At 47.7% G+C, this 21,141-nt stretch overlaps 3 protein-coding genes across 3 annotated transcripts; 1 reads left to right on the top strand and 2 right to left on the bottom strand.

Annotated features, from left to right (window-relative positions):
• Positions 1-681: 681 nt before the first annotated feature.
• Positions 682-3,224, bottom strand: IFT25 (intraflagellar transport 25). Its single transcript, XM_086617670.1, has 5 exons — positions 3,127-3,224; positions 2,654-2,760; positions 1,901-1,969; positions 1,286-1,329; positions 682-789 (listed from the first exon to the last, which is right to left on the bottom strand). The coding sequence occupies exons 1-5, from the start codon at positions 3,222-3,224 to the stop codon at positions 682-684; spliced, it is 426 nt and encodes a 141-aa protein (XP_086473796.1).
• A 1,506-nt stretch (positions 3,225-4,730) lies between these two features.
• LRRC42 (leucine rich repeat containing 42) lies at positions 4,731-10,261 on the top strand. The gene is made up of 7 exons (XM_009992650.2): positions 4,731-5,203; positions 7,326-7,457; positions 8,525-8,643; positions 9,065-9,153; positions 9,234-9,347; positions 9,527-9,611; positions 10,005-10,261. Exons 1-7 carry the CDS (start codon positions 4,731-4,733, stop codon positions 10,259-10,261), a joined length of 1,269 nt encoding a protein of 422 aa, XP_009990952.2.
• A 6,249-nt stretch (positions 10,262-16,510) lies between these two features.
• Positions 16,511-21,055, bottom strand: LDLRAD1 (low density lipoprotein receptor class A domain containing 1). Its single transcript, XM_009992654.2, has 6 exons — positions 21,035-21,055; positions 20,589-20,643; positions 18,880-19,005; positions 18,331-18,468; positions 17,649-17,777; positions 16,511-16,656 (listed from the first exon to the last, which is right to left on the bottom strand). The coding sequence occupies exons 1-6, from the start codon at positions 21,053-21,055 to the stop codon at positions 16,511-16,513; spliced, it is 615 nt and encodes a 204-aa protein (XP_009990956.2).
• Positions 21,056-21,141: the final 86 nt, after the last annotated feature.

Here is a 21,141-nt window from a genome sequence, read left to right on the forward strand (position 1 = left end):
TTCTGAATAAGATAATCTCTGTCAACATTTGTTTCTATGAGTATTTGTTGTGACAGTCACAGCCTAAAGCACGGGCGGCTGTGACCTGATAGTGGAAGGTATTTATAGAAACAAGGGGTTGATCTGCAATTATTAAAAATCTATCCGAGCACTACATATGACTTCAGATTATTTCCCTTCCTCCCCCCTTACTTCCAAGCATTAGTAGACATTTATATTCATCCTATTAATCTTGAACAGTCTGAACGGATGAGAAGGTTACCAATTTAAGAACTTTTCAAGGACTTGTTTGACAGTAGGAAGTAATACCTCCCATTTAAGTATTTCACACTTTTTTTAAACTCGAAGCGCAAGGGAAACATTTTAAGAGAAATCAAGTTTTAATTCATATATTAAGAAAGGCTGATAAAAACACACTAATTTAAATGTTCAGGTGTTCCAGGGTAACCGTCTAGGTTATAAAACTAGAAAGCTGTTATTACAATTAACAGGAGTACTGCATTACATGCCTTAAACTGGTGAGGAATACATACTACATCCATACCTTCAAAAAACCACTTTAATACGAGGTTTTAAAAATAAACATTGTCTTCACTACAGATATCAAAACATAGCTTCTTTATTTAAAAAAAAAAAAAGAAAAAAGAAAAAAAAGGAAAGAGGTACAAATTTAAGATGGACTTAAGTGGTTTCTGCTGCGCCCTCTGCCATTACTCGGTGCACTGATACAAAATGATCAAATGCAGATTTGATGATGAAACGCAAGTAAGTGGCTTGGAAATCAGGAAGCTGTGGAAGGAAAAAAAAAAGGTGTTACTGCATTCTCTGTAGCAACATAACTATCAAACAACATCTGCAGAAGTTTGTTAGACAGAAGGATCTAGATATTTCTGTGTCTGTTTTCCAATTACACCTAAGTCAAGCTCTTTTAATAAATCTAGTCAGCTTCAGAGTTTCTTTAGATGACTGCAATTCCAAAAAGTCCCATCCCTCCCAAATACTGCAGCCTTAAAGACAACAACTGAAGGAGGAAAGACTGCCACACTGTTGGAAAGAGCTCTTTCACGCAGTTAGAAGCAGCAGGCAGGTGCAATTTCATACCATAATCTACAAAGGAGCAGCTGGGAAGTGCAATTTCATACCATGACCTACAAATTCCTGTATCTAACATCAACTTAGCAATAATTGTAAATAAAGATATGTTTTGTTTTTTCATAGTTTCTCTTTAGTTAGTCTCGACATCCCATTTCATGAACCAGTACTGATGTACGCTGTAAATACTCACTGGAAATTCTTCCATTTGAAGCTGTCCTTCTATGTGTTGCAAATCTAGAAAATACATTTTAAAGCAAATAATGAATAATAATGTGCAAAGCTGCGTAAAGTTTTCACTAGACTTCAGAGTTCAAGGACCATGAACTTACACTGCCTATAGAAGTTGTTATTTTTTACAAGGTCGTTTGAGAGAACAAATACTTTTTGCAATATCCCAGTGCATATTTTATTTTACATATATATATTTATTATATATATATCTCCCACTCATTACACTGTTTTATAAAATATCACCCAAGAGGCATTAAAAAAAAACAACAAAACAAACAATGCAGGGAATATCACTCTATTACACCATGTCAGTCTGGTTTTAATTTTCTGAACACAAAAGCGAGTGCACAAGTAGTGCTTTTAGCACTTATACAGCATTTTACATCTCCAAACTGCTACAGAGACCAGCAGTATTCATAAACTTAATTTAAATGTGACTATTACATTGATGTCTAATAAAATAATCAAGCCGCACTTGACTACTTAACAAATAGGCACAGGGTTAAAAAGACTCACTGAAAAAGATCAACAATATTCCCACAAAATCCCCACTGCTTCAGATTCAGCATCTTACCTTTTTCAATGCACTGTTCAAAACCTACTGGGTCTTTAGAGATGCTTCTTTCAATCCTTAAAGTCCGCACTAAAATATATATACATATAAAATATCAGTGCAAATTCTGATTCTTTATTGATACTGATATTTATTCAATCACTTTTATCTACAAAGCACTTTAAAAGCATTAACTAATCCGTTCCACCTCTAATTTATCAGGCAGGACTGTAATAGAACCACTATCCTCATGTTCCAGGTTGGACAAAGAATGACAAATTTTCAGGTCTTTTGTGTAACTTTTGTTAATGGCCAAGTTCCTGTCTCCATGCTCTGACCTTGTAACAGTCCTTTCTGGTTTAGAACTCACATTTACCTTCATGTTATTTTAAAAAGTAAGACTGACAGGAGTTTCGTCCTACAAAATTATAAAAAGGAATATTCAAAATAAATCATGACAAGAGTAAGTATTGTAGCCCTTGTCCATTAAACTAGAACAGCCATCACTGTGCAAAAGAACGGTTAATTATAAGCTCAATACAAGGTGTTTTAAGGACAAAGTAAGTGCAGGTGGGGAAGATTTTCCTTCTTTTTCTGATTTATTTATGAATAACTTTGGACGTGAAGGACGATTGCTTTGTGAAGTTAAATCTTTGTGAATCTGTTAAAAGTGGCTACTTACAGAATACGACACCACTGTGAGAACTTATATACAGGCACAGACACACATTTCAACATAGTAGGTATTACCTACCGATATACGTGAAGTCTTACCCAAATAACACTGGATTGCGACTTTGCTGATTTTTACACATTTAGGGAAGCCAATAATGAATTCCTGCGGGAACATGCCTGTCGTCGTCCAAAATGTTTCTGAACTTCTGCGGAGAGAACGTGACAAAACCCCCCACCTGCAGCTTTCCATCTATAACCATCTTGAAAGAAACCAGAAACCTGCAAAGCCATTTTTATTTGGGGCATTTTAAGCAAATCCCTGTACGACAACGAGGAAGCTCTCTGGAGGTACCGACACTTTAACGCTCGGACTCCGCAGCCCAGCTGTACCACAGAAGGACTCACGAATGGCGAGCTGAACCATGTGGCAACATGAGCGGGAAGGCCAAGGACAGAGCCTGGCGGTGACGGGGCTGAGGGATCTCTGAGGGGAGCGGCCGCCGCGGAGCAGCCGCTTCCCGCCGGGGCCCGCGCCCCCCTCGCGGCCCCTCCGCGCCCCGCGCCCTCCTCACCCGTCCGCCATGTTCTCGGCGGGGTGCTGCTCGTCGCTGGAGGTGGCCAGGAGGACGGCAGCCCCCGCCGAGCTCAGGCACCAGTCGGCGGCCCTCATCCCCGCGCGGCGGCCGGGAGGGGAAGGGAGGGGAAGGCCGGCCCCGCGGCTACCAGGCAACGGCGGCGGCCCCGCGCCGCCCGCCCGCGCCCGCCGTTCCGCCTGCGGCAGCTGCGCGGCGTCCTGCGGGACCCGCCACCTCAGGCTAGGCGCCTCACAGGCGCGGGGCGGCGAAAGCCCCTCACGGCCCCGCCGTCCCCTTCCCCGGCTCCCCGCCGGTGCCGCGGCCTCCCGGCAGTCTCCCGCCCCGAGCCCCGCGCTGGGGTAGCGGCGCGGCGGGAGCTGTGGGCAGGGGGAGCTCGGCGGCACCCACCACCCCTCCGCCCCGTTCCCCTCAGCCCCCCCGCTCCCAGCATGCCCCGCACCGCCCCGGCCCCGGCCCCGGCCCGGGCCCGGTCCCCGCCCCCGGCGCGGCTCCGCCCGCCGCCCGCGGGCGCTGCGGGATGGGCGGCGGGAGCGCCGAGCCGCGGCCCGGCTGACGGTGCGGCGGGGCGGCCCCTCCCGGGGCAGGTAGGTGGGGGCCGGGCCGGCGGGTCGCGGGTCGCTCGCCTCCTTGCCCCGCGTCTCCCAGCCGGGCTGGGGAGGGGGGCCGGGGGCCGGGCGGGGCGGGGACCCTTCCCCTTGCGCCCCTGGGGGCTGCGTCCGGCCACGGCGCGGTCACCCCCCGGCAGCGCCCGATCCCTTCGCGGACCCCGCGGGGAGGGTCCGACCCCTCTCCCGACACTTCTCTCGCCCCCTCAGGGCTGAACCCGGTCCTCCCGGCCCCCCCGCCCCGGGCAGCGCCCGATCCCTTTGGCATCCCCTTCCCCACTTCGGGCAGGGAGATCAGCCCGATCCCCTCCCGCCCCGCAGGGCCTGAGCCCCCAGCCCCGGAGGGCAGGAGCTGGCAGGACCCCGGCCCTCCTCTGCCCCCCTGCCATGGCAGGGTTTGCGCCCTCCAGCCCTCCGCCTGGACCCCTGGCTCACAAACCAGAGGCTCCAGCACCGTCTGAGTTAGACTGGGGAAGGGGCGCCAGGAGCCTGCCCACCCTCCCAGGGAGGGAGAGTCTCCAGCAGGCTCCACTGCCCTGCTGCAGTCAGCCATTTGCCCTCCTCCTCCCCCCCGCCTGCAGCAGAGCCAGGCCGAGCTGTGGGGCTGCTTCCCACGCAGCCCCCAGACCCGCTCCTGCTGCCCGTGCCAGTGCGGGACTGGGATCCAGCCCCAGGCCGCTGACGAGCACCAAATAGAGAGTGACGGGGCCCTGCCAGAGCAGAGGCTCCTCACCTCTCCGCCAGCCCTGGGTTCAGTTTCCACTTGGCTGGTGTTTGCGGTTTGATGGCAGACAGCGCACACCCCTGTTCTATGCAGCCCGTCCTTCCTCACACTGCAGGGTTATGTGACCGTGCAGTTGTCCTCGGGGCGTTGAGGAGAGCTGCCAGGGTCTGGGGTCTTTCCTGAGTAGTGTTTTCCTCTGTGGCTATTCTTTACCTGTCTACGGTTTGTTTTTGCAGAACTGGCCGAGGGGAATGTCTTACTGTCTCCACTCAGAAAGCCATTTGGATACTGGCCCAATCTATGTGCGTGAAAACGGGAAGCTGCACGTGGTAAATCAGGGTGCAGGCGGCATACAGAATGTCACTGACAAAACAAGACCTTATAGGCTTTTTTCCAGAGGATTTTCGGTGGAGCTTTGTATGAACAGGGAGGACGATAGGGCAAGGAGGCAGAGGACTGATCATTTCATCTTCACGTACACTAAGGAGGGGAACCTCCGGTACTCCGCCAAGTCTCTCTTCAGCCTAGTGCTGGGTTACATCTCCGACAATGTCGATCACATTGACTCGTTGATTGGTTTCCCAGAGCAGATTGCTGAAAAGCTCTTTTCAGCTGCAGAAGCAAGACAAAAGTTCGCAGAACCAGTAACGGGACTGAGAGCTCTACAGAAGTTTACCGAAGCATATGGCAATTTGGTGCTATGTTCATTGTGCTTGCGGAACAGGTAAGTGTGTTCAGTAGCGAGAATTGTCATTTGCTAGTGCTTTTTGCTAGCACACTTAAATTTCCCTTAAATTATTTTCTCTCAGAAATAATTAAAAAGAATAATCCCGTGGGTCTTATAACACCACCTAATTTTAATGGAACGACCTGAGCCTTATCTCTGCTGCTTGCTTCCTTTTGTCCCGTTCCTTTCCTACAAGTGCAGCTGCTGGTTTCATTCTGAGATACAAATCGTAATACAGGTAACAGACTACATCCATGTTAACTAACAGGGGATTTTATGTGAAGGATTAAACCTGCAACTATTTTTTAACAGTAATAATCAGCACGTCCATAGCAATCTGTGTGTTTAATGCATTCTCAGGTATTTCATGGGATGTTTTTGTAATTGCTGTGTATTGCTGTGTGTTGCATTTCAACATACTTAGCTGACTGTGCAGATAAAATACACCGTTGCAAACTGTCTGGGTTTATTTACTATAAGCTTGCCATCCCGTTTCATTTTGGGGCTCAGGAGAAGATACAGTCTTGCAGGTAATTTACAGGCTTTGAAGTCAGGCAGGTTTTGCTTTGGTTTATTGTGGTTGCCATCCCCATTTTGAACATGCTTTAACAAGGTTCTGATTAGGGTCCAGCACCAGTTTTTCCATCTTCTCAATGTCCACATTGTCTTTCACGAAAAGAGCGTCTTACCAAGATTAAAACTGGATTATGTTTTTAAAACCTTGCCCCTACTGAGGTCTTTCCCAGTAACATAACCAGTCTATCTTCCATCTGTACACTTGAAAAAGGGATGGTTTATCCAGTTTAAAATCAAAGTACAGGCATATTCATCTGAAGTGCCGAGGGTGTTTTGAGCACAGTAGAAATGTTTGAGCAGAGGTCAATTATCCTTTGTTTTATCCTTTAAACTTACTCCCTTTATTATCTCTAGTACAGATACTTTTTATGGGCTTAGTTCAGAAATGAAGTTACCTCTGGCATCTTTTGCTATTACAGAAAGCGGACTGAAGTATCGAGTCTTTGAAATCCAGGAAGTAAGATATGAAGGCATTTTCTGATTAATCTTATTTCTAGGAAAGCCCGCCCTTCTCTTCACAACCCCCCTGAGCTAGTTGTGTCTCTCAAGAATTGCCTTGCGCTCTGACTGTACTACTCTGCTTTCTGCATAGCTGAATTGCGTGACGAAGGGATTTGGTGGGGTAGTTTGACAGGTACACTTGGAGTGGGAGGATATTTGGGTCCCCTTATTTGCATAGGCAAAGAGGTGTTCCTTGAGGGATCAAATGAGTAAGCACCCCTCATTTCAGCAGTAAAGATGCCGACCTTGGGGTTTGTCTTGCCATGACGAATATAAGGTAAATTCAGGAGAGATTAGTGAATCTGGGGCTTGTCTTGCCACAGGGACAAGAAGAAGTAAACGCAGGGGAGACTGGTGAGGTAGTGACTGCTACGTGCTTATTACCACATATTCATGCATGCCATTCTTCAGTGGTTTGTTCCCATCTCTAAACCTCCTACTGAATAGTTCCAGCACAGATGTTTGCATGGCTGCGGAGTGAATCAGATCAGGGAACCAGCGCAGCTAAAAAAATAACCCACTGACTAACTGCTGCCTGGGCTATAGTCACAGCTCTAGTTGGAGTCCTGCCGGTATCCTGTAGGACTTTTATCTCTAGCAAAGTATTTTATTTATGTATCTAAGAAGTAAAATTTTGCCATTTGACAAGCTATCCTGATACATTCAAAATAGATTTTAAACCTGGATGAACGTAGGTCTGCCTGCACACTTTCTAGATACTGAGGAAGAGCAGTTTGTGAAGTTGATTTACGGTAAACTGGAATATATATTCTCCGTTAAATAATCTGCAAAGAAGTCCCTAATTGCAGTGTTTGCCACTTGAAGTCTTAATGGTTAGTCCAATATTTTGAATAGTTGTGTTGTGTGCAGACTGCACATAAAAAGGTAGTTAGGACAGCTGGCTAATTTCTCTCAATTTTCACATAGGTACTGACAAGAAACAACTGCATTGTGCTTGTGGTGCTATATCTCCCTTGTGGATATAGGACCCTTATGTGCCTGAACACTGACAGCTTTTTGAATTTTTTTTTACTCTTTGCAGGTACCTGGTTATCTCGGAAAAGCTAGAAGAAATTAAGTCTTTCCGAGAGCTGACGTGTTTGGATCTCTCCTGTTGTAAACTTGGAGATGAACACGAACTGCTGGAACACCTCACCAAAGAGGCTCTGTCTAGGTGCGGATTTCCTGACACATAGCTAAAACCAACACTTTCTTTTGCTGTCACTAAGCAGTTCAAAGAATCGGGCTGTGGCTTTAAAGGAAAGTTTCACAGGCGGTAATGTGGAAGTTTGAAGATTTTGTTTGTGCATAAAACCCTTTCTTGAGGTAAACAAAATACAGAATTCATTGTACATAAAGCATGTGATCCAAAGCACATACTGAATTGTGAAAGGTCCTACAAATGTGCAAGACAATTTACTGTCTCATGTTTTTAAATTAACTTCTTACAGTTTCCGTTGGCCAGGTAAAAAGTGCATCTTAAGCATTTGGAACAGTTTTAAATTTTTATTTCCTTTTTTAAGAGGCAACTTTATCAGCCAAGTTTTTAACCAAACCAGTGTTTCAGATGAAGATTTCTGCAAGCAGTAGGTCGAATATTTAGTTAGTTAACATTTAAAAAAATAAGGTTTTGGTACTGAAGATTGAAAGGTAGAAGATTTTGGAAATCAATAGGCAGGATGACTGCTAATTAGGGGATATTATGTTCCTACAAGATTTTGGTGCATTTTGCATCCAAGTTTTGTCTTGAACTACTCTGAAGAATGTTTTAATGTTATGTTTTTCCTTGAGTTCTATTCACCTATGTTATAATACCTTGCTGCTTACTTAAAATCATTACCATATCTCTTACCAAATCTGACCTGCCCTGTTTTCCCAAGCATTTTTCTCTTTTTCGTTTTGAGTGGAGTTGAGATTGACAGCCTTGGTTTACATAACTTCAGTGTATAAAGAACCTTATTGTCTCTGTTGGCGAATGCTTGTGCTCTAGAATCAGTTTATCACGAGCTCTTGGAACAGCTGGTCAAGCAAGCACTCCTGTTGAGCAGAGGCAATATAAAAATATTTGTTAGTCCTACCAACCCAGGCTTCTTTCTTGCTACTTTTTACTAATATTAACAAAGGAATAGACTGAAGGGTTGGCACAGGAAGAGCCCAGACTCTTGACATAGAGTTTTAGGATGTTCTGCAAAACTGGTTTAATAACGAGCATAAACTACACGTTTGTATCTCTCCTCCCAGCGTAAAACGGCTTCTCCTGAAAGACAACTCTTTATCAGATGCAGGTCTTCGCAGAATGACAGCACCAGTACGAGTATTGAAAAAGGGACTTGAGAATCTTTTGATATTAGACTTGTCTTGTAAGTACTTCGTGATCTAATATCAGAAGCAAATGGTATCCTTTCTGATGAAGAATTTCTCCTCCTTAATATCGAAGGAATACCATGAGTTTGATGATTCCCATGAGTCAAGTACTCAAGCCCAGATTTCACCAACAACTTTACCGAAGGCACAGGACATACCTATAGTCTCAGCCACTTGCTACTTACATAGATATTTTTAATAGTTTGAGAATTGGTATTGTACGTAGCTGTATTTTGATCATTAGAGGGAAAAAGTCAGGTTTGATTCACTTTTAAAACATGAAGCATACTAAAAAAAAAAAAAAAAAGCCCAAACCCTCCTTGTTCCACGATTAGCTTTTGGAACAAATACTTTCTCAGTATTCTGATCATCTTTCCCCATATCTTGCAATTCAGTTACCTTTACTTGACCTTACAGGTAACCCTAAAATCACAGATGTGGGAATTGGATACCTTCTTTCTTTCAAGAAATTGAATTGTTTGGACATTTCTGGGACAGGTCTCAAGGTAAAAGAGCATCTAAGTTTACTGGACAAGTGCAATCAAATGTTCTTCCCCTCTGACTACTTTATTTCCTTTTTCCCTAGGACGTTAACGCCGTCATTAAGCAGATCCAAACGCAGATAGGCCTGGTTCACTCAAAAGTGCCTCTGAAAGAATTTGATCATAGTAACTGCAAAACAGAGGGGTGGGCAGAGCAGGTATGGGGGTTTAAGTCTGTTTTACTCTCTGAAATTGTCCTTATGGAGTATTAAATCACTGAGTAGGAAGAAATCACTGAATAGGAAAATGGAGTATTAAATCACTGATAGAGTTGTTTCCAATGATATTTCTGTAAATGTTACAAGAAACATTTTAACACCTTCAAATGTTATTTCAGACAGTTTTGCAGTGGGAGCAGGCAGTTATGGAGGCCATCAAGCCACAAGACAACTTGAGATCCAGAACAGCAGCTCTGCACTTCTGTACGTAACTGCACCGAGATCACATAGTTTATTTGTTTTCTTTTCTACAAGGAATATTTTTCTACTTTTTTTTTAGTAGAAGTAGCATCTCAGGTGTGCAATTTCAGCCATTTGTGTAACTGTATTACAGTGTGAGTTTTTTCATTTGTTAGACTGCTGGATAACTTTTGAAGTACAGCATGGCAGCATGCTTAGGGCGACATACAAAGCTGAGTTTTCTCCTTAAAATTCTCAGTTCAGAATATAAATGTTATTTTTCCCTATGCACATTTCAGCAAAGCAGTCAGTATTCCAGGTTGGCTTGGCCAAAACAATTTGCAACACAAATAGGCATTGTACAGCATAATTGCGTGTTTCCCAAAATCTAAACTTGATTTTTTTTTTTTCCTATAGATGGCAAGACACGCAGAATAGGGGAAGTGGTCAAGTGCAAGCCGGTGGAGGCAGAAACAAAAGCATCTGGAAACTTGCAGTTTTATAAGGAAAAGGTTCAAAATTGCCATTTACCTTTGAAAAAGGAGGTTGCAGGCAGCCATGAATTAAAGAACAATAAAAAAAGAGCTTTGACTGAACAAGAGGGTGAAAGGACTTCCAAACAGAAGCATCTGTGCCTCACTGTGGAAGACTGGGATTTGTTAAATACCTACTGAGTCAGAAAGAAGTGGGTCTTTTGTTTGTTGTTTTCCTGCTGATGACAGAATTTAGACATACTGAGAGGGAGTAACAAAGGAGACCAGTATTGTTAAATCTGGTTGCTGTGATGTGCTTGTGGGTTAACCTATGCTTGGGGAGGGATAGAGTCAAGGAGAAGGCTGATGATACTACTGTATATTTTCAATACATAATAATTTTTTCAAATAAAGTTTTTGTTGTCATCCTTAACTAATTCTTCCGACGTAGACGTCATTCAGAAAAATAGCTGGTCCCATCCCTCCTCCTCCTCCCTTGCCTCCTGAGGGGCAGAAGACTAATCACTGCAGCTCATCTGAAATGAAGCTGCACTGCTCCTGTCAAGTGCCCTGGGACTCCATAGTGCTGGCGGAACATAAACCTCAGCCTGTTAGCACCAGGCTGAGCTGATGGAGCTCTGACAAAGGGAGGAAGCAAAGAGGATAAGCACAGGCCCCGGGGGAGGGAGGCAGAAAGACAGTAACCCCTTGGTAACAGTTATTGTCGAATTCCAAAGCAGAACAGAAGTCCCATATCTCTCTCATTTCAGCCCAGGAAATGAAAGCTGAAACTGGGTTACTGTAGAGATTAGACTCCGCAGTTACAATATATTCTCTCTTATAAGCGAATCCACTGCATTTGAGAGCATTCTGTGGTTTAAACCCCACTCTCAGTGTGTGTGCGTGCCTGCAATATACTACCCATACTTCCCCATCTAAAAACATTCAGGGAAGTTCATAATTCAAATATGAATTATACATGCTTGCTGTAAAAAATCCCAAAATACTCGGACTCAGTCTGTGTTCATCTGTCTGAAGCCAGGAGTACAGCTGTAATACTGCACGTGTGTTTACCATCGAATTCCTGCCCTGAGTGTTTCTATCAAAACTGGCTGAGCTGCACAGTGCCCATCAGTTGGGCACTGCGACCATCATCGTACTCTTAGGCCTATGAGGCCAAGAATTTATTACAGATTTCCTCTACTAGTGCTTATTTAGAGGATATCTTCCTTTTGCACTGTTGTTTGCCATAATTCAGCAACAAGAAAAGCAACACGTCCTTGGAAATCATGAAGAGGCCAAGAAAAGGAACTCGACATCAAAAATGCATAAAGTGCTAAACCCCTTTCTCAATTTGTTCCTTTATTGCTGAATTTTCCTCAAAAAAGGACTACACGCAAACGAAACAAGCACACTTGCATTCAAGCCCTACATTTTTTTCCCAGAAACTCAAGGCTATTAATAGCTTCCACTGACGACTACGTCAACTCTCCACTGAGACAAATAATGGCACAAATAGTGACTGAGCAAAACAGCGTCTCAACAGGGAGGAAGATGACGGTGGCGCTCAAGTATAATCCTCCTCCTGCAGCCGGCTTCTGGTTCAACTGCCACCACCGATTTCTTTTGCTAGCCCTTCCACCACTGCAGAGATCTGCTGCCCTGACCACGGGGAGACGCGCCTCTCGGAGAATCGTATGCTCCGTTTCACATCAGTACAGCAGCTGGGAGCCGGTGCCTTGAGCTGGGAAATAGGCACGTCGGGATTTGACGTGGACGGTCTGCCCAGGTCACAGGCTCGTTGGTAAAATAATACAGCACATCCTTCCTTTTCAGAAGAGGTGTTGTAGAGCACTGTTTCTTACGTTCTCCATCCCTGGCACAATTATTCCTTTTCTTAGGTTTCTTGCTGACCAGCAGACTTCCTCTTTTAAACACACCACTGTGTAAATCTTATCCTGGGAAGATGTAGACACACTCGGCCCTATGTCCCCAACCCACCCATCTCTGTTTGTTGCTCCCTGTAAGGCACACAGCCTCTGCTCAGCAGGAACAAGGCAGTAAGTAAGAAAACCACAGAAGACTCTGAAATAGATAGGCACAGCCAAGTGCCTGCTCAAACTGCCCGCTGCGTCCCTGGCTGTTTCCAGGCTGGCTTCTGAGCCTTGCTGCCCCTGGGCTGCTGCGTCCCATGTCCGTCTTGACTGGTCTCTCCACAGGTGTAAATCCAGAGCAGGATGAGTCCCTGGTTCCTCTCTGCTATCCTGAGGCCATTAATCACAGCTCTGGCCTCCCAGGAGCTCACTGCTAACTGCTAACAGGGACATCAACCAGAGAGCAGCCCCGGGGCTCTACCCTGCAGGTACCAGGTAGGTCAGTTCCTCTGACACCAGTAAACCTTCACTGGCTATCTTAGATGCAGAGAGCACGCTCCTGAACCCATCTCTTTGTGGTTCAGATCAATTAGAAAGCTGAGAGATGGCAGAAAGGGAGAGGAAGACTGAGTTTGGTTTCCTCTTTGCAGCCAGGGATGTCCTCTATGCGCCCTAGGCCTGCCTCTGTTTCCTCGCCCTCCTGCTGAAGAAGAGAGAAGGTGGCACAATAATCCTTCCTGCCTTAAGCCAGGCATTTGCTACCTTTACCGCGTCTCACAATAAGGTAACAATTCCCAGATCCCAACGTTGTCCCCATCCAGCCAAGGCAAGCCTCCACTTGATCTCTGCTGCGGTGGAGAAGCAGCCTTCCACACAGCAAGCCCAAACATCTGACCCCCATGCTCTCACCTCGCAGATCCCGACCCTTTCCTCTTCACCCTTGGGAGCATCTTAAAACTCGGCAGAGGTGAGCTGTGGCAATGACTGACAAACTTGGACTGGGAGAATCCAGCGGTTGCCATCTGGGTCAGCCTAACCAGCATCCTCTGCCCAACCACAGCAAACACGGGAGGCTCCAGAACGTCATGGCTGCCCCAGTGTCTTTGATACGGAGCAAATTTTTTTTTCCAACCATGTTGGCTGGGCCCTATACTGAGCATAAGAGTTTCCATATATTTTTTTTGACAACTGATTAGCTCAATCCTTACCAATCACAGTTGATCTGTTATCCATATACAGTTCCCATCATGAGGGATGAGATTCTTCTTCCCCTTCTCTCCCACCTTCCTTTGACCGCTGGCCTGCAGAAGCCTGCAGCAGTGGTAGCCCACCTGTGTCCTCCCAATGCAGAGAGCTTGCTGCACTTCAAAGCCAAGGAACAGGCAAATAGCCCATGGCCGAACCCAATCTGAATCGGAAAGAAACTCTTTTTCCCCAGGAAGGAGAGGCTGATCCAGCAGCTCCCTTTGGATCACCCCTCCTTGAGCTCCTCTTAAGAAATGCTGCAAGATTTCCCGTCGATCGCCCCAGAACATACTTGGGGGTAAGGAGAGGAACAACAGCCACTACAATAAGCCAGCCTTTATATACCAACCTGTCATGGTTTAGCCGCAGGTGGCAGCTAAGCACCACGCAGCTGCTCACTCACTCGTCCCTGACCACCACCCCCCTCCCTCAGTGGGGTGGACAGGACAAATTGTAACAGAAGGCCTGAGGGTCCAGATGAGAACAGGGAGGGATCACCCACCAACCATGGCCTCGAGCAAAACAGACTCAAGACAGACTTGGGGACAAATCAACTTAATGAATTAACAGTTACTTCAGAGAGGACAATGAGAAGCAAAGCCAGATCTTAAAACACCTGCCCCCCACCCATCCCTTCTTCCCAGCTCTACCTCCTCCCCTCCAGCAACAAAGGAAGACAGGGAATGGGTGTTGCAGGTCAGTTCCTCACATGCTGTTTCTGCCACTCCTTCCTTAAAGGGGGAGGACTCCTCACATTGTTCCTTGCTCCAGTGTGGCGTCCCTTCTCATGGGAGACAGCTCTCCACAAACTTCTCTGATGTGAGTCCTTCCTGCAGGATGCAATCCTTAGGCATCAGATTGCTCCAGCATGGGCTTTCCCCTTGGAGTCACAGCTTCTTAGGGGTACAGCCACCCACTCTGATGTGGAGCCCCTTCCCACATACTGCAGACGCATCTCTGCTCCACCATCAGTCTCCAGCAGCGTGGGGTCCTTTCCCACAAGAGGCAATCCTCTACAAACTCCTTTGGGCATAGGCATCTCTGCTCCAGTGTGGGGTTCTCCATGGGCTGCGGTGGATCTCTGCTCCACCGTTTCTCTCGTGGGCGGCAGAGGGGCCACCGGCCGTCTCACCACGGGCTGCAGGGGAATCTCAGCTTCGTCACACCTCCTCCTGCTCCATCTTCACTGACCTTGCTGTCTGCATGGCGATTCATCTCAGATCTCAGTCCTCTCTCTGCTGCAGCTGTGCCAGGCCTGACCGGTCTGATGAACCTCGTCCGTCCTGGCAGGATGAACTCCACCCAGCGGGTGCCCAGGATCGCGGCACTTCGGAGCTCTCCAAGCTGCACCACTGCAGCTGTCTCCAGGTGGTTCAGCGTGGGCAGCTGCCTGCCCAAGAGGCCAGGGGTGCCAGGCTCCCCACCTACCCCCTCTCTTCACTGCAGGTCCCACATGACGTGGGTTCCTTCGTCCTCTCCTTAAATATATTATTTGCAGAGGTGCTGGTTGGCTCAGCCCTGACCGGAGGCTGGTCCGGTGAGTTTTGGAGCTGGGGAAACTTCGAGCAGCTCCTTCCAGGGGCTGTCCCTGCAGCCCCTTCCCCGCTACCAAAACCCCACCACACGAACCCAGCACACAACCCCAGCTCAGCCTTGGCGCAGCCTTAGATGGCTGTGACTCTCCTGCAAAAACGTGCACCTTCATTTCAGGCTTTGATTAAGGCTGGAAGTTTGCAAGTGAGAAATCTTCACCCAGAAAACTCCAAACCTCTCTTCCACGCTGCAGCACTGAACGCGCTGCAGTGATGTTTTAGAGGCACAGACAAAGCCGGCCGAGCCAGGGTGGAGGAGGACAGGTCATTAAATGTGGCTTTAAAAGTTTCCTGTAGTACCGGTTCCGTCACGCAGAGTTTTGCCATCTCATTCCAGGTGAGGTATGAGTCAGAAAGCCGAAAAGCTATTTTTAAAGAGCTCTCAGATCTACATCTGTGTTCCAGCTAGAAATTAGAAGAAACATTCACCCTTGCTACAAGCCGTGGTGACAGGCAGAATTGCAGATCAGAGGACGGAGAGGAAATGATTGAATGGGGTTTTATTTTTAAAGATCTATGACCTGGGATGATGGTGAGAAGAACATCGCCTGGTGTTTATTTTAGGCCTAGAAAAGTAAATGCACTCACTGTAAATGTGGGTTTTTTTCCTCGGAGATGATGTTTTAGACGCAGGTGAGCTTTTCAAAGGAGCAGAGAAAGACCGCGTCTTTCTTAAATTTCAGTGGCACGTCCGTCTCTATATCCTGAGGACTGCTTTGGTGGTTTGGCTGCCCGATGCTGCTTTGCTGGCAGAGGAATGAAACAAGCAACTAACAGATCCCATGTCATCCCCTGCCACCCTGGGAGCAGCATTTGGTTTTCTGCTGCTCTCTGCTCCAAGGCTGTGACTATTTTTTTTTTCCTCCTTTCTTTGCCGACTTCAGCGCAAACGCATCCCAGACCCATGGCTGTTCTCAACCTGCTGAGCTGCCTCTCCAAAGCTGCACAGCCCTGAGAGATGTACATTTTATATACGTGCTGGTTCTCTGCCCTGGCCTGCAGGGATGGCTACGTGGTCACAGGGACGTGGTGATTTATCCCCATGAACCCTGAAACCTCTCCACTTCATTTTCCTTGCCATTACGCTCTCCATGTTGGTCTTCAAGGTTTGAGAAGAGCACAGGAAGTGGCCTGTGCAGCAGCTCCCCATGGTGCCACCCCCAGCACAGTGTTCCCATGGAAGCATCCTGAGAACATCGACGCAGAGCCTTCAGAGTTGCTGCTGAAACCATCTGCAGATGTGCTTTAAACACAAACACAGGCTTCTCCTCCTGCCCATGAGGTTCAGGAGTGTGAAGACATGTTAGAGGGAAACACCAACCCAAGGGCTAGAAAGGCTCACCTCGCTCAGCTCCTGCTCTTTAGGGTAGTCCTCAATGTATCTTGATCTGGCTGCCTGCAGAGGCACCAGCATGTCCATACCAGAGAAGCCCCTCACCCAGGGCTGGCCAAGCACAGTGCTCTGCCCATATAGAAAAGACTCACCCTCACATGACAGGAGAACCTGTGAAGGTGTCCCACAGCCGGTGTCAAGCCTGCAGCACGGGTTGCCGTAGGCTAGAAGTGCAGCAGTTTGTCCCTGTTCAGTGTCACTGCGTGCTGGTCAGAGCACTGCTGCTGAGGGCTTGCTTGAGTTGGAGCTTCCCAAGTGGGTGGCAGCACAGGGCAGGATACCAGGGTTTAAAGGTGATGATGCCAGAAGTAACCTGTGGTCTCCAGCGCTGCCAGGTGCCAAGATTTCACGGTCTGCAGATGTACTCGTCGGACCAGCTGAGGCAGTGCTGGATGCCGTCCCGGCACAACGTCCTGGGGACGCAGGAGCAGTACTCATAGAGCACAGGGCTGCAGCTCCACCACTCCGACCCGCACGGGGGGCAGGCGGCCGCTGAGAGGGATGGAAAACAGGGAACAGAAATGCTGCTGCTGCACTGACTCATTTCCTCCTTTCTTACGTGGGTAACTACCCTTTCATCCCCAGCAGCTACTGAAAAGCCACTGGTGATGACCCTGAGACTGTGAACCCACTGAAGAGGACACTCGCTTGATGCTGCTTGTGGGAGACAACCAGGGAGTGTGACTTTGCAATGACCTTTGCGGCAGACATGCCATCCTGAGAGGGACAATTAGATGTAATTTATTTTTTTTAGCAAGCTACTCTAGAGAAAGTTGCTGATACAGGCAGGTCTCACCTGAGGTTCAAAACCACAGGGGTGATTTAGGAACAAACCTGCTGCTCATTTTAGCAAGAGAAGGATCTGGATGGCTTTAAAGCTGCTGGGGCACGCTCAGTCCCCTGGCTCAGAGACTTCTATCTCCTGACCAACAACCAAAGGCCAGTTTCATAGAATCATAGAATGGTTAGGGTTGGAAGGGACCTTCAAGATCATCTAGTTCCAACCCTCCTGCCAGGGGCAGGGACACCTTCCACTAGATCAGGTTGCTCAAAGCCTCATTCAACCTGGCCTTGAACACTTCCAAGGATGGGGCATCCACAACTTCTCTGAGCAACCTGCTCCAGTGCCTCACTACCCTCACCAATTTGAATGATCACTGCTGCCTACAGCTACACGTCGCAACGAAACAGCTCCGCACTCAGCAAGCCACAGAGGAGGAACCACTTCTGGGGCTGGGAGCAAAGCCTGGAGCCTTTCCCCTCGGGGTTGCCACCAGGCTTTGGCACAGAGCCCTCAGCAGCTGATGGGAGGGAGCCTGCCCAGTTCGCACTCACGTCCTATCCCAGCTATTTCGTGTTTTAGGGCTGGGTGCCAGCCCCCAGGTGGTTCCAGCAGCATCAGTGAGCACCTCACCTGTGCAACCTATTTCAGTCCATCAGCAGACAAGATCTTTTGCCCAACAGCAGCCAGAAGAGAGACTTACAGCTCCCCATCTCATCAGAGCAGTCTCCGCAGTCGTTCATCCCGTCACACCTCTGATCGGAATAGACCCAGTACATGGGGTTACTGCAGCGGAAAACCAGGTATCCCGGAAGGCTGCGGGGCAAGTCACCTGCGAGAGCAGACACACGGGACACGTGTTCAACTCCACCGAGCATGGATGCACTGGCTAAAACGGGGATGGCAGCTACCAAAAGCCACTGTCATGGGAGGTCGGTTGTCCTTCCCCATGCGGTGTCAGGGCATGAACAACGCTGCAGATAAGGAAGCTGTGCTTGGAGAGGGAAAGGAATGCTCATGGCTGAGCTGGATGCAGAGTCTGGGCACCCCAGGCTTCTGCTTTAATGAGTTTTTTTCCAGGGTAACTGGACAATAAATGAACCATGTAGGCACAGAGCTTAAATGGAGGAAAACTGCATCATGGTTTAAAAAAAAAACCCTCAAACCCTAGGAAGATCAGAGGAGCTTGGAGTCTTTGATTCCTGGCACTCCCACTAGGTTTTGGGCAGTGTCATCTCTCAGCGTCTGCCCTACAAAGGATCTAGCAGGTTTATCCGCTCACGTACGCAGCCAGAAGCACGGAGCAGGATTAGAGGGACATCGGCTGCTCTGTCTCACAGCAGGAAGATCAGCGCAGGGAGGATGGACGCAACAAAACCACTCACCGCAGAGTTTCTCCTGCTCATCCTCTCCGTTCCTGCAGTTGCTGACTCTGTCACAGACCTGGCTGGCCAGGACACAGGTTGCTCTGTCGTCACACAAGAAGCCTGTCCGGTTATTGGAGGCTGCACAGAAGCGGTTCACTGAAGGGAAAGCCAGAAAAACTTTATTCTCCAACATTTTCACGGTATGAGGAACAGATCAAGGGGAAGAAAGGGGGATTTCCAAAATTCATTTGGTGTTCTGGAAATAACCAGAGGCCAGGATTAATCTCTGGTAGGTTCATGGCAGAGTCAGAAGACTATACCTGTGATTTGAAGCATGACTATGCCACCTGGAGTTACCACAACCCTACGGAGTGAGCCATGGGAGCCGAGGAATGGCTGGTGATGGCTCGGACTGCACGAGGCTGGCGCAGCCCCGCACCATCCTTCCTCCTGGTCTGTGCCGGGAAGCGCCACTTCACGCACGGCAACAAACACAAAGGCTCTTCTCATGGAACGTTGTTTTCTGCCTCCGTTACCAAAACAAGTAACGACTCTTGGGATACCAACCTGGCACACGCGGCAGGAGCGCCAGCACTGAGCCCGCGGCGGCAGCGAGGACAAGCAGCGCCACGGCGGAGATGCAGGCGCGCCGCCGCGTGCAGCCCACGCGGGCACTGCATGGCCGGCAGCGATCTGTCGGGAGGCAAGAGTGAGAGGTGAGGGGCTGGGAGGGGTCCAGCAGGGCCAAGGTGTTTGGGAAGGGAATGGCATGGAGCCGCGAGGGCGATGTCTGAAGGGGCTCCGTGCGGGACTGGTGGGGGGCTGATTTGAGGGTTCATAGTGGAGTTTTAATAGCCAAATGATGATGCTGAAGACCTCCTCGCAGGGAATTTCGCTGTTTGCAGTGTGGAAGAGCCCATGTCGCCGGTACGGAGCACTGGGAGTGAATGGCGCAAACGCCATGTCTCTATCAGAGCTCACCTGACGCACTCGGATGCAGAGGGTGGAGAAGGCCAAGCCCCTGCCTGACCCCACGGGCCAGCAGTGCCCTTTCCACAGGGGGAGCAGCTGAAACACAAGGCAGGTCAATGTAAGGCTGGGAAAGGTGCCCTCCCAAAGCCTAGGGCAAAACTCCTCAGGAGGTAAAAATTTCACTTTACAGTGCTTTGGGCTTTCTGCCCTGACCAGGACTTCAACGCTCCCACAGAACAAGGCTGAATTATCAGCTCAAAATCGTGAGAACAGGCTGAAAAGGAGCCCTTTTCCTCCCCAAAGGCACCTCCAGGCTGCAAAGGGCAGCAACCTTCCAGCGGGTCCAGCTTTCAGAAAGTCACGTATGTAAATCCAGCCAAATCCGGAAGCTAAACGCCAAACCCACAGTCATTGCGACACAAGGACAGCACACGAAAGAGCAACGCCGACCAGCTGCCCTCATCTCAGCAATCCACAGCACCAGAGTGCTTTTCCTCTGACCAACATTGTATTTTCCTGCATTCCTTTGTATTTCCTGACCAATGGGAAAAAAAAATTAATGCGGTCATTTGAGAAACACGTAACTGGTCGCTTAACACAACCCCATGTGTATAACTGGAGTTTGGTATTTCTGAACTTCAAGATCTTTGATCAAAAAGTTAGAATTTGTCTTAGCTGTGCTTTGTATTTTCTCAGTTGTTGAGTTGTATGAACGCAAGTGAGGGCACAGACTTTGCTCCACAGCAAAGGGATCCCAGCTGCAGCCACCACCCCCTCCGCCACGCTTGAGCAGGAATCAAACGCAGAACGTTTCAGCTTGAAAGAGAAGTGGTGAGTTACAGCGTGTCTGTGCCTACAAGACAACACCTTTGATGGGAGAGCACAACAGTTGCAAACAGACACGAATACAAAATACAGCAGTGACGAAATGTCGTTGCAAACCGATCTACAGGTTTGCCATTGATACTGTTTGATCTCACTTTCTCCTTCTTAATATGGACAAAATTTGCTGAAGTTTGGGTATTAAAACATATAGAAAGCCTACAGCAAGTTCATTACGAGCCTTTCCGTGACAGACAAGGATTATCTATCATGCTACTATACCATAAGACTGCCAACTCCAGGCCAACAAAGAACAGCTTACGTTTATTGATGTTACAGTCTGGATGTTTTACTAAACAGAAGGGGGAAAAGAAAAGTCTCAACAGACCAGAAATATTGGTTGCATTTTACATTACAAAGATAGTATCGATTGATTTATACTTTAATAATAAAAATGTTAAGCTCTGCATTTTATTTGTTACCTCTTTCTTCAGAGAAGGACTTTGTTGAATCAAAAGTAGCTACATCACCATTTCTCTAGAAGGAAAGGAATAAAAGACTGTTTACAGGAGCAGCATGCAGTCGCCACACAAGGTATGCCTTTCTAATTCTCATACCATCCTACCCAGGAATATATAACATATTCCTTTATTTTTACGTACAAGCAAAAATTGGCTCGGTGGAAACGTGGCCCAGATTTAATTCACAATCACGGTTTAAATCTTAGTTACCCATTTGGAAAACAACCAACGCATGTCCAGCACTTTTTATCAAGACTCTCCTTTTGTATCAAATTAGATTAAGTAGAAGCAACTCAAAAATCTCACAGAAATCAGTGATAACGAGGTAAGGCAAAGAACACTATTGAGAACACATGTACTTTAGGAAACAGTTGCACATAAGATTTTTCTGAAGAGAAGAACAGTACCTGGGGGTGAGTTTTGTTCATGTTTCCCAGAGCTACAGCCCTCACAGCAGCTCGAAGGACCACAGGGAGCTTTCTGCACCTTAACACGAGTGACGTTACCAGGATAC

The sequence above is a fragment of the Tauraco erythrolophus genome, chromosome 10, assembly GCF_009769465.1.
Source record: "Tauraco erythrolophus isolate bTauEry1 chromosome 10, bTauEry1.pri, whole genome shotgun sequence".
In the NCBI taxonomy this organism is placed as follows: Eukaryota; Metazoa; Chordata; class Aves; order Musophagiformes; family Musophagidae; genus Tauraco; species Tauraco erythrolophus.

Coding starts and splice junctions, on each gene's coding strand:
- IFT25 (XM_086617670.1), bottom strand. CDS start 3,224: ATGAGGGCCGCCGACTGGTGCCTGAGCTCGGCGGGGGCTGCCGTCCTC. Junction 2,761..3,126: donor GCCGAGAACATGGCGGACGG/GTGAGGAGGGCG, acceptor TTCTCTCCGCAG/AAGTTCAGAAACATTTTGGA. Junction 1,970..2,653: donor CGCAATCCAGTGTTATTTGG/GTAAGACTTCAC, acceptor TATATATTTTAG/TGCGGACTTTAAGGATTGAA.
- LRRC42 (XM_009992650.2), top strand. CDS start 4,731: ATGTCTTACTGTCTCCACTCAGAAAGCCATTTGGATACTGGCCCAATC. Junction 5,204..7,325: donor TCATTGTGCTTGCGGAACAG/GTAAGTGTGTTC, acceptor TACTCTTTGCAG/GTACCTGGTTATCTCGGAAA. Junction 9,612..10,004: donor AACAGCAGCTCTGCACTTCT/GTACGTAACTGC, acceptor TTTTTCCTATAG/ATGGCAAGACACGCAGAATA.
- LDLRAD1 (XM_009992654.2), bottom strand. CDS start 21,055: ATGAACAAAACTCACCCCCAG. Junction 20,644..21,034: donor TGAACAAAACTCACCCCCAG/GTACTGTTCTTC, acceptor CTTTCCTTCTAG/AGAAATGGTGATGTAGCTAC. Junction 16,657..17,648: donor CTCTGATGAGATGGGGAGCT/GTAAGTCTCTCT, acceptor CATCCCTCTCAG/CGGCCGCCTGCCCCCCGTGC.